The following is a 12,475-nucleotide window of genomic DNA, read 5'->3' as shown; positions in this document are numbered from 1 at the left end:
GATCTTTCTCCTCCAGATTGTAACTACTTCTTTTCCCCAAGGACTGTAGCTTGGGGAGGGGGCCTGGTGGTTATTTGTAGGAATATTTTTATCTAAAATGGCTTTCCCATTTGAGTAATTTTTCAATTTTGAGGTGCAGCCATTGAAAATTAAGCTATCATCTCCAGTCCTATGTTTCCTGGAGTACAGGCCTCCAAGTTTTAACAAGGTCTTTATTAATAATTTTTCTTTGCTTCTGTTCTCAATTGTGTGCAGTTACAATAAGATATTAATTGTTGGTCATTTCAATATTCATGTCTGCCACCCCAATAATCCAGTGGCTAAACGTTTTTTTGCTTATTGTTGACTCTTTTCATTTGGTTCAGTCTGTGAGTGGTGCTGCACATTGCCATATGCTTGATCTGGTGTTATCTTTTGGCTTTTCTGTTTCGGATGTGGAAATCTGCGATGGTTGCCTATCAGATCACTGGGTTGCTGTCTTTAATGCCATTTTGCCTATTGGTGGTAGATGCTGGGACCTGCACCTGTCTGACCCTACTAAATGTAAGTGCTGCTTTTGATACGATTGACCATACCATCTTGTTAATCATTTGGAGCATTTGATAGGCATTCAAGGCACTGCCCTTGCCTAGTTTACTAACAGATCATTTTCTGTAACCTGTGGTGTTTCTCAAGGGTCCACTTTGACCACCACACTTTTTGCCCTTTATATGCTCCCTCTTAGATCAGTAATTCAGCGTTGTAACATTGCATTTCACTGTTATGTGGATGACACACAGCTGTATTTACCTCTGAAGCCAAATAATAAGGGCTGAATATCTAAATTGCTCTATTGCCTTAAGGATACAAAATGCTGGATAGCTATTAATTTTCTCCAGCTAAATAAAAATAAGATAGAAGCACTACTCTTTGATCTTCCTAATGTTCTTAGCAGTTTTCCAACAATTTTAGTGCCCTTTCTACATATATCAAATGCTATGCCAAAAAACTGGGGGTTGTTCTTGACTCTTCCCTCAGTTCTGACAAGAGAGATAAATGTTGCTAAGAGGCCCCTGAAAGAGGGAACGCATCATTCCTGTTTTGGCCACTTTTCGCTGGCTGCCTGTCAAGTGTGGAAGTGTGCTCTTGTTTGTTTAAAGCCCTAAACCACCTGGCTCCTTCCTATATTTCAGACATTCTTTTCAAGTATTCCACCATCAGGTTGCTCAAATCCTCTTCTCCATCTCTTCTAGTGGTACCAAGTTCTCAATTGTATATGGAGTTGCAATCGAGCTTTTTCAGTGGCTGCTCCAAAAGAATGAAATGCACTACCTTTTGATGTTAGGACTGCTCCCACAGTTCTGACATTTAAATCATGTCTAAAGTCCAACTTTTTTTTACTTTGGTTTTTTGGGGATGTAATGTAAATGTAAAGCACAGGATGAGTCAAAATAAAGTACCACATTTCTCAAGGCCATTGTGTGAGGAACAGACAGCTTAGTGGATTGGGTTGGGGGTCCTTTGATAGGCGATTCCTTGTAGTTTTCAGTCGCAGCATGCCTTGGTCCAGTGCGCAGCATGCTTTTGCTGTCAAAGTGCTCTTCAAGAACAATGAATCCATTATCACTACATCCCAAATTAGAAAACAATTCTTCAGTGGGTGTCTAAATTTAGACAGACAGGTACAACACTGAACAGAAAATGCAGGCCATCCTCAGACTGTTCAAATGCCCAAAAACATCCAAACTGTAAGTGTATCAATTTTGCAGTCTCCTAGACATTCAGCACACAAACATACTTCTGCCATTGGCATTTCCAATACATCTTTGAGGAGGATTTTTGCATGAGGACCTTAATTTCCATCCATACAAAATGATGGTAGTGCAGGAACTCACTGAGAGAGACTGGGAGAGCCATAGAGAGTTGTGGGTGAACATTCTGCAAACCGTTCATCGAGATGCCATTGTCATGTGCAGCAACCAGGCATATTTCCATTTGAAAAGTTGTGTAAATAAGCAAAATTTTCACTATTGGGCTGAAACCAACCCTCGAAAACTTCATCAGAGACCCCTGCACAGTGAGCATGTTACACTGTTGCAGAATTTGGCATTGTAGGCCCTTACTTTTTCGAGGAGGGGGAGCAACAGTCACCGCCACTTCAGAACGTTACATTGAAATGCTAGAGAATGTTTTGCAGCCCAAACTGGAAGAAATGGATGTGGTGGATGCCTGGTTTCAACAGCTCATATGGCGCATAGATCCATGCTAGTTTTGCAGATGTTTCCGGGGAAGATGATCTCCCTGTGCAGCGATGTCAGGTGGCCTTCACGTTCACCTCATCTCGCTCTGTGTGATTTCTCCTTGTGGAGCTATCTCAAGTCGAAGGTATACACACACCGACCTCAAAACCTTGAAGCCCTCAAGGATGCTATTCATCACAAAATTGCGGCAATTCCCCTTGAAATGGCCGAATGAGTCATGTGAGCGTTCAGAAATCGCCTTGAAGAGTTTATCGCTAATGATGGCCACCACATCGAAGACATTTTAAAAACAGTGAAAAAAAATCTATTTTGTGTACTCTTTCTTGTGTCATAATGAAATTTATTTTATCTTGTAGCGTTTTTGTAGAATAAATGTTTGAAATGTGGTACTTCTTTTTGGTTCACCCTGTGTCTTTTATGATGTCTTTTGGGAAGTTTCTTTAGCTTTGGCTTTTCGAAAGACTCAGTCTAGTGTTTTTATTTTTTATATTATCTCCTAAATGTTGTTTTTACTCTGTACAACGCTTGGTCAACCTTTAGTTGTTTTAAAGGTGCTTATACATAAAGTAAACAAGATGAAAAAATTAACAGAAGCAGTTATTAAAGAAAAGATTGAGAGATACAAAGTGATGGGACCAATACCCTCATAACCAAGAACAAAGACCATCAACATCCACATTTATCACATTTATATCTGATGTAATATTTTTATTATAGAAAACATTCTTCTTCTTCTTTCAACTGCTCCCATAATGGTTGCCACAGCGGATCCGAATATTGATTTGGCAAAATTTTACACCTGATGTAACCCTCTCCATTTATCTGGGCTTGGGACTGGCACGAAGAAACAGACTAGTTTGTGCATTCCCTGTGGCTGGGAGGTAGGCATAATTACAGGAGAATACAAAATCATTTTATAAATACACACAAATCAATTCCTAGCTGCCTCTGTTGGCCACAGTAAAAATTCTCAGGCCTGTTTTAATCAGGTGGCGCCACCTGCCCATTTGCCACTCTATGGCCGCACTAACTGTTGACCTTTGCTCCTACTAACTTCTAAACTCAAGGGGCAACTGAAATGGAAAGGCCTTTGAACCCCATCCAGTGAATACATAGGGGGTCAGAAACAAATTCTGAAAGGCCTGGAGCCATCTCTCCAGACAGCCAGCTGGTGGTTACTATTGTCCCTGAACTCCTGAGATTTAGTTTATACTAAGGGCCAGACACCCACCCTTGGTGGCTTCCATACTGCCAGCTATCAATAATATGAGCATGGTCACCGCTTTTTCGTTTGAGAATGCGCAGTAAACAATTAATGTTTTGAGAGAATTTTCAGTGTTTTTCCCAGCTCCCATGGCATCTTTTTCACATTGGTTCCCTAAGAAATGATTGCAATTCATGCTGCCCCTTGTTGATTATTTGCTCATAACGCCATTTGAAGACATTTATCAGTTATTAGTTTGGCCTCATATTTTCAAATATCCTTTTTCAAAAAATATCTTGGTTGAGTTTTCTTGTCCTGACTTTATTTACAGAGTGATTAAACAATTAAGCAGAAAACATTTCTTGCTTTTAACAAATTGTAGAAAGTATTTACAATGCAGTATTTAATACTAAATAAAAATCTAAAGTCTTCTGACTCCTTACTAGACTCCAGTGTAGGTGAAATGCTGTCTTCGGGATGCATTGACAGTGCCTGTGCAGGAACTGAGAGCGGTGATGCAGCTGGCATTTGAGTCACTGTTGCCATTTGGAACACTCACGATACTCCCGGTTGTGTTCCGTATTACGTGGTCTAAAAGAAAGGAAGAAGAAATGAAAGGCTTGGTGCACAATACAAAGATGAGAGGAATGCAATAGAGTATAGACCTTCATTGCTAAAAAATAAATTAAATGTAGGCAAGGCAGCTAATCTGCGGTGGAAATATTTAAAATCCAAAGTCATGTGTCTTTGCACAGCTCTCACAATGGAGGAGAATAACTTAGATTTTTGTCATTATTGGGTTTTTTTTTTTCACAGAAAACTTTCATGGCCTGCATTAAAATCATTACATTCTTGTGGCATATGTTTTAAACTTTAAGCAACAAGGCTTATATCCTTTAGGTGGACTGCTGTTTAACCATTTAACTTAATTGGGCAATAAAGTACTGTAGTGGCCAAAAAGGAGGAAACACTTGAGTAAATGATGGGTATTGACTTTTCAGAAAGCAGAACCTCCACATACAGATCTGCTTCCCAAGTCACTTAAACAAGTGCATTTGTGCACATTCATCCTCATGCCTGTCATCTTGATAACCTGTGATTCTGGTTTGAAGATGTATTTGTTTGAAGGTAGGTACTGTATATGATGGTGAACATTGTTGAGCTTTGTCTATGGGTTACTTGCCAGGGACTTGGACTTTAAAGCACAGAATTGCAGATTCAGTCCTCACTTCTGATTCATTAAGCACCCCCAGGAAAGGATGTTTGACCTGTAAGCGCTCACTGTGAAGTATTACTTTATATTGTGATCTTATAGGTCACTTTGATTTTTGGAGTCTACACACACATATCCACTGTAATAACACCAACTTGGTGATACATCATAGAGAAGGGTGCCTGGCGTGTAATTCTGTGGAGCTGTATTATTAGCAATGGGTAATCAGCATCGAAAGCATTTGCATTGCTCTTAAATTTTGAGGTCTGTCTAATAAACTGCCATTAACCCGATTTTAAAGTCTCATTTGTCTGCCTCACTCACCAATAGTTAATCCCAGTTGTGACTGTTGATGTCCCGGGTTCAAGGAGATTGTGCCAGCTGCAGGCACCTCTGGCATCACAGTCTGTAACTGATAGCACTGCTGCCTGACAAGTACAGTGTCTTGGGTCCATATCCCATACCCGGTTACTGTTCATGTTATTATATTCTACCTATATATATATGTCTGCATTGATTTTCTTCTGGGTGCTCCAGTTCTCCTCCCCAAAGACATGAACCTTAGGTTATTTAGAAATTTCAATTTGGCCCTATATGGATGTATGTATAGGTGGGCCCTGCAGTGTACTAGCAGTCAGTCCAGGGTTGTTTTCTGCCTTGTACCCAGTGTTGTCAGGATGGGCTCTACCACCCATGACCTTTAATTGGATAAAACACATTTGAGAAGGTTACATTATGTTTTAGTAAACTGAGGTATGAATATACAAATTCATACAATATCAAATAAGTCCTTAGTGTACTTGTATAAGCACAAAAATCTATCTGTCAATAATCTAAATCCACATCCAACATGATCAGTCATGATTTGGGCAAGTATGATACCAACTGAGAGTTGCCACTCAAACTGCCAGAGAATTTGCGGGGTTGTGAAAAGATGCTGAACCCTTCCAATCAGCGCTTGAAATGGGCTGGTGCTCATCAGTCCACAGTACCAGCTCCTCTTCCAGTGTCAACATAGTGTACCTGCACCTTTCCTTAGGTTACTGGTAAGTACTGGGACCACTTTATGAATCTTAATGGAAGGAAACCAAACCGCCCCAACTCTTTGATCAAATCTCACTGTAGCACCATACAAAGAGTACTGCCAGTAATTTCGGTTCCACTTCAAGCTCTGCTTCCAACCCAAAAGAAACCCATATGCCCATGAGAGGAATATGCATGCTCCACTCAGATGACACTCTAGCTAGGAAAGAACTGTGGGTCTCAAGCAATGTGAAGCAGCAGCACCAAGTCAACGAGAACAAAGACAGAAAATAACTAAGTAATCCAGCAGGACTGTTTTACTTCACAAATTTAGACAAGATAAAGTGCAGCAACATGAGTGAATGTAAAATGTAGCAATATATTTCAGAAAGCAGATGTTGATGTAGGTCACAATTAGGCAGCAGGATTTGAATTTCCATGGACAGAACTATGAACAACTTGCTTATAACTCCTGCAACACAATATACACAAAAATATCAAATGCTTAAAAAAAACTACTCTGAAATATGTAAAACATTTTAAATGCCTTCAGGCAGCTTAGTATTTACACTATGATACAAGCAATATGCTATAAATAAATGCGACAAGTACAAGATCAAATGGCTCTGCTATGCCCTCCACATGATCACCGATGTTTTGTCACATTGGACAATTTGTGTTCCAAATATTTATTACAAAACTACACTGCCTTTGAAAATGAGGTTTTATTTTTTTAATATCCAATTTAGGACTCCATTCTGAATGTTTTGCTTGCTTTATCAGTTTTCATGTTGTATATCACTGTACAAAAAAATCAAGATTGTGTAATATTTCAGAAAAATTAAAAATTGCCTAGATATACTTAAAAAAGATAAAAGAAAATGCGTACAGACCTTGCTTAATTTCACTAAAATCTATAATCCAGCTTTCATCCCAGAACAGCTTTTGTTTTTGATATTGGAACCACTGCAAATAAAACACAGTATAAAAAGAATTACAGTTTCAGTATTTAGAATAATTATTTTTACATTTATTAAGTGATCATTTTTTCACAAAATAATCAAGGCAGCAAGACCAAAACATGCAACAAAATATTAATAATTATTACATAAGAAAATTTTAGCCTAATGCATACTACAGACAGTATAATAACATAGCAACAGATAATTCCTTATTTAAAATTCACTGATGTACTTTATCTGAACAATGAAAAATGCATTTGGCTTGGCAGACAGTACAACTAGGAGAAAGCTGACATTTATGAAAAGACTTGTGACGGAGTTAAAAGAAGACAACTTAAATGTCTGCCTGCTAAACAGAAAAACGTCAAGATTACAACGGATGACTTTGGTAATCAAGTGAATATAAACGAAGAAGAAGTGGGACTGAAAAGATTTTGTTGTTTTGGACCAAAAGCTACAAATGATTACCCAAAGATTTTGGGTAAAAAAATAAGATATTTGTTTGTTTTCCAACTGTACTCTGGTTTTCCTCATGAAATGAAATTGACCCTTTGTAGGTTTGTGCCCAAGTGTGCCAAGCAACTGAAGAGCCACATGTGAAAATCATCTTGGGTTGGTGTTCAATGCTGTCACAATCAGTTTTGACCTTCTCAACCTTGCACTGGGTAAAGATGGTTCAGTTAAAGATGGAGGGACAGACATGAGCCATACAGTCCCTGTATGGAATGAAAGATTAAAATAAAGTATCTACTATGTCTGATGAAGGCCATGACAAAAGAAAACGAAAAAGTGAGACTTTGTGTCCCTTTTCAACATAATAATAACTATACTTCTACTGATAATAGCACATTCATCCACTGACTGAAGATACTTAAATCTAAGAATCCTACAGTTTATTGCAACTCATCAATGTATTTTATGCAGACCACCATCAAAATCAAATAAAAAAGAACTAACCACCACGGTGAGGATGAACCCAGCAAAAACAAACACCAGAGGAAAGCTGATAGCAGCCTTGATCGCTGGAGTCATTGGACATTCTCCACAGTCAGCTGGGCAGGTTGAACACATCTCCTCCTCATCACAAATGTCATCACCACATACTGCCAAACAAAACAAGTGAACTGAACCAGGTTTTACATTTTCAAAAAATCATCATCATCCACTAAATTTTAAAATTTATTACAAATAACCACTAGATGTTCAAAAGCTGTAGAATCAAAAAAAAAACTTGAAAACTGAAAAAACTCTCTAGAAAAAAGTAGAAATTATCCAGTTTATATACAAGATCTGCAAAGGTCACTGTGATAGCCTTTTTTTAAAATATCTGGCACCGATCAAATTATACATTTATCAGAAGGTTAGGAACAAATGCCAAAAAAACTTTGTGTGTGTTTTTTCTATCCTTGGACAACTGAAAACGGGTTGAGGAAAACAAGGTTGCACGCACTATAGATATACAGTTTACATTTACATTGTTGATCTGAAATCGGGAAGTAGATCCTGCATGGACAACTCTAACATTCTCTGACTCTCTCAGCCTTTGTTTTTGAAACCCTGAGCAAGATACTTAACCAATCTTTGTTGTATCTCTACAAAATATATGTATGCAATTGTAATAGATACAAACCTCATGCATAAAGATGTCAGCCAAATATAAATTAATAATAATGAAATGTATTGGTCATTTATATTTTTGCAAGAACAACATAAGTTACCTTCTAGATACAGTAAATCTTACATTCTGCATAGAACCATACCATGACATTCTTAGACCTGACCAATCCAATTCAGGGATGTGGTGAGCCAGAAAAAAAAACAAAAACAACCAAAAAAAAAAAAAAAATTGAACATATAGAAATATAAGCATATTAAGGTTGCTGGGGTTAGATGCCTCAGTGCTAACACTGTGCCGTCCTGCTGCCCTTTTTGTTTTTAAGTATATTATTAAAGGAATATTCCACCCAAAATGTTTTTTTATATGTTACATACCCCATATTTTGTAGTGATGAACAAGAAAAAAATTCTAATCTCATATTTTCGTGGAGAAGGGAATAAAAAAAATATGATATAATATAAGCCAATGGTGACCAATGCTGTACCTTGGCAAAATGATGTGAAAAATATCCATGGGAAAAAAAATCTCACGTTACTCGTGTCATTTAATCTACATGTCAATCATCCAATTGTATGCTCACAACATGCCAAATACATGCATTTTTTGCTAAAATATTGTTAAATTGATACTTCAGGAAAAGATCAGTGCACATCATAAAAAGGAAATGTAATTCACACATAATTTTATATTAAGAAAATATAATTTTTGGGGGGAGCAACCCTTTAAAAAGTTGGCACATAACAGATCATGGCTATCAAAGTTAACTTTAGCCAAGACAATATTCAAAAATGCAATTATACAAATGGACTTTAAGGATTTTACATAGCCATTTTTACATTTTTTTAAATTTTTCTAATTTACATAGACCTTTTTCAATATATCTTGCTCAGATCAGATACCATCATCACTGTTTACCTATGGAGCAGAGAAAGGAAAAGATGTAATAAGGAAACAATCACTCAGAGCCACTGAGCATCCAGAATATCAAGTATGGTTCAGCATGTTCAGTTAGTCGAGACAAACAGTGATAAATGCCAGTCCAAGTGTAAAAACATTTTGGTCCATCTGTAAACTCAAGATTTTGGAAATTTAGGTAAATAAGACATTTTTTCTCCATTGTTGTGTGGTATCTCCGTCATGATTGTTCTCTTCTACTGAGATAGGATGGCATCCTGAAATTGTAGTGTAAGTTTTCAAAATAGTTTTTTCTTTAAACAGTAACATCCCATTGGCTTTACTCCTGAGAGAATTGTTAGTTTAAGAATGACTATGTATCCAAGACTGCCTGATGAATACAACAAGATTGTATTTCAATGAGGTCTCGGCAGGAGATAGATTTGTGACAGCATCGCTCACAAAGTATTTATCTGGATACTCCGAGTTGATAAAAATGTGTGTGATGTACAATTATGAGTGGAGTCTTTTACACAAAATGAGACTATATTTTATAAGGATTTGACCACCATACATATTTCAATTTTTGGTTTCCAAAAGAAAGCTTAAAAAATGATGTTGGCCACCTCCAGTGCTTAGCCACCTATACAAGTCTCACACTGATCCAGTAATCTTGGGGTTTAAAGTCCAAACCCATAGTCGCAACACCTGTCCAAATTAAATTAAGAGTAAATTAAAGAATATTAAAATAATCTAAAAGTGCATCCGTAACACAGACGAGTGATTGTAGCTCACCATTAATACTTTAACAGAAATGTGTTTAGTAACATTTAAAAGGAGCTATATATAATATAAATTGTTCATTTGATTAAAATTTATCTTGTTGTTGAAAAGTCATCCATCATTGAGCCCTCCAAGGTTTACGGATGCCAGTGTCCATCCTCGTCTCATAAGATACCAACACATCTCAGGGCACACTCGCTCATAAGGGTTAAATTTAGAGTAACTCTAAGACATCCTAGTAATGCAAGAGCAAAACTTACATAGACATGTTGGAAACATACAAACTTCATGACAGTGACTGGATCAGGATTCATACCAAAGCTTCTGAAGCTGAGAGTCTACAAAGCGGACTACTGAGTTACCATACTGTGTCACTTACAAATCTTGATCTTTTCTTTTGGACACCACTGCCAAAACTAAAAAAATCAATTTGTAATAGAAGACTGCCCTTGTCAGTTTTGGGATCAGAGATGTCCTTTAGTAGATGATACACTATATTTGCAATCCTTCTAGTAAGCCCCCGTTTCCCTTTACTTGGTATGATGAGTAGCTCTAAAATCTTACAAGCAGTTCAACGTTCCAGAGTGTCATCGTCTTGTTTTTACTTTGGTGCCAATAAAATGTTTTTTTTTTCTTAAGGGACATCAATCTTGAGGGCAGATTATATCTCCCACATCAGCCCCTACTCTGTCACCGTATTTATGCAACTGTCTCTTCAGTAGATCACTGCCTGTTCTTAAAAAACTTGGTGGCACCTAAGTCCCTGGCAACCCTCCCTTCATGTGAACTCTCTTTCAAAATGCGAATTTCTGCCAGGACAAAAACTGCATAACTGTTACCTATTGAATGAACCATGTGACAGCTGACAGCACCACAAAACATCAATAAGGTATCACTTTAACAAAGAGGCACTGTGTTTACCACTAGCCCCAAATTTTTGGATGTAAATCTCACCGTAAAATCTCATGTAAAACTGCTGTCACTGTCCTGCTCCACTGACAGACTGAGGAGATCGTTCCTCCCCCAAACTATGCGACTCTTCAATTCCACCCGGGAGGGTAAACGTTAACATTATTCAATGTTATTGTCTGTTTTTACCTGCATTTTTATTATTCTTTAATATTGTTTTTTGTATCAGTATGCTGCTGCTGGAGTATGTGAATTTCCCCTTGGGATTAATAAAGTATCTATCTATCTATCTATCTATCTATCTATCTATCTATCTATCTATCTATCTATCTATCTATCTATCTATCTATCTATCTATCTATCTATCTATCTATCTATCTATCTATCTATCTATCTATCTATCTATCTATCAGTCTGAGCTCTCTCTCTTTGCTGAGGCTGCACATTCTTAGAACGGGCATGTTAGCTTGAATGGTGACTCTGAACTGGATGTGTGTGCTCTGAGATGGACTGGCACATTGCTCAGGGTTAGTTTCTGTTTGATTGTGTTCAATAGAATCCGACTCTCCAAAAAGTAAATTCAGAAAATGAATTCAATGGATTACTTTCAAATGATGAGAGAGAGAAAGAGACAAAGGAAATGTAAGACTTTAAACTACCTATAGCTGGCAGCACACTCGTCTTAGCTTCAAGAGCAGCTTGCATTTTTCCGACCCTGATGTGGGCAATAAGAGAGGTCACCCCTATGTGAAAAAGCAGCACCTACAGTATAAAGGAAAAAATGCAGGTTTTGAATATTATTTATACTGTAATCAAGGTTACAGACTTTAGACTTGCTTTTACAAATCCCTACCAAATGGCAAATAACAGAGACTTACCAACTAGCTGGCACCCAGATCCTTATTAAGACGGATAAGTAGTACAATATTTTCCAACTAAAAATATTTGCTGTTTTTCTTTTTCCCTAATTCGTTAGCTCTTTTTTGTTTTCCTCTATCAAAACTGTTTTTTTTTTGTCTTGTTATGTGTTAAAAACAATTACTTCTTAAAAGTATACCTTTGCAGTCCAGTTAGTCTGAGTCATCCTTCCTGCAGTTGAAACAGTGTGTGTAAAAATACGACCATCATGAGGAATCCAGGGGCCACATATTCCTCCCTTGACCTACATGATTAAGACCACAGGATAAAATCACTAAATTATTTTACTGTAGGGAAAGTGTTTACATAGAGTTACCTATTTCTTAAGAGCAAAAAAAAAAAAAACCTATGCTTTTAATCATGTTTAATTATTCATTATTATTTTCTACTCTGTCCTGTAAGTGTGATCTGGGAAGTTTAAAGGTGATATGTTCAGCCTCTGTAATGATATCACAGCAAAAAATATTTTGTGTATTTTAAAAGGCTTTCATTTAAGCAAAATGTTGTTTAAACTTACTAAATCTCTCCTTGTTCATTTGTTAAGAGTTTTCCGATATATTTCACAGAGTTGATTAAGCTGCAAAGTTCTTATCCTTGCTTAACATGTTTAGGTTTGAACACTGAACAACAACATTTATTTATATAGCACATTTTCATACAAATTATATAGCTCAAAGTGCTTTACAAGATGACGAAAGAAAAAAATAAAAA

General features: G+C 37.0%; 1 protein-coding gene across 1 annotated transcript in view; it reads right to left on the bottom strand.

Annotated features, from left to right (window-relative positions):
- The window catches only part of LOC114654133 (atrial natriuretic peptide receptor 1-like), a 74,062-nt gene that overhangs the window by 45,567 nt on the left and 16,020 nt on the right, over window positions 1-12,475 (bottom strand). The window contains exons 6-10 of the mRNA XM_051929460.1: window positions 11,904-11,998; window positions 11,506-11,608; window positions 7,600-7,745; window positions 6,574-6,646; window positions 3,888-4,035 (exon numbers count right to left, since the gene is read on the bottom strand). Of these exons, the coding sequence (XP_051785420.1) occupies window positions 3,888-4,035; window positions 6,574-6,646; window positions 7,600-7,745; window positions 11,506-11,608; window positions 11,904-11,998 (565 nt within the window). The remainder of the gene's footprint in view (window positions 1-3,887; window positions 4,036-6,573; window positions 6,647-7,599; window positions 7,746-11,505; window positions 11,609-11,903; window positions 11,999-12,475) is intronic.

Source organism: Erpetoichthys calabaricus, chromosome 7, assembly GCF_900747795.2.
Source record: "Erpetoichthys calabaricus chromosome 7, fErpCal1.3, whole genome shotgun sequence".
Taxonomy (NCBI): domain Eukaryota; kingdom Metazoa; phylum Chordata; class Cladistia; order Polypteriformes; family Polypteridae; genus Erpetoichthys; species Erpetoichthys calabaricus.
The sequence above is the reverse complement of the archived record's forward strand: the minus strand, read 5'-3'. Positions and strand labels throughout refer to the sequence as shown.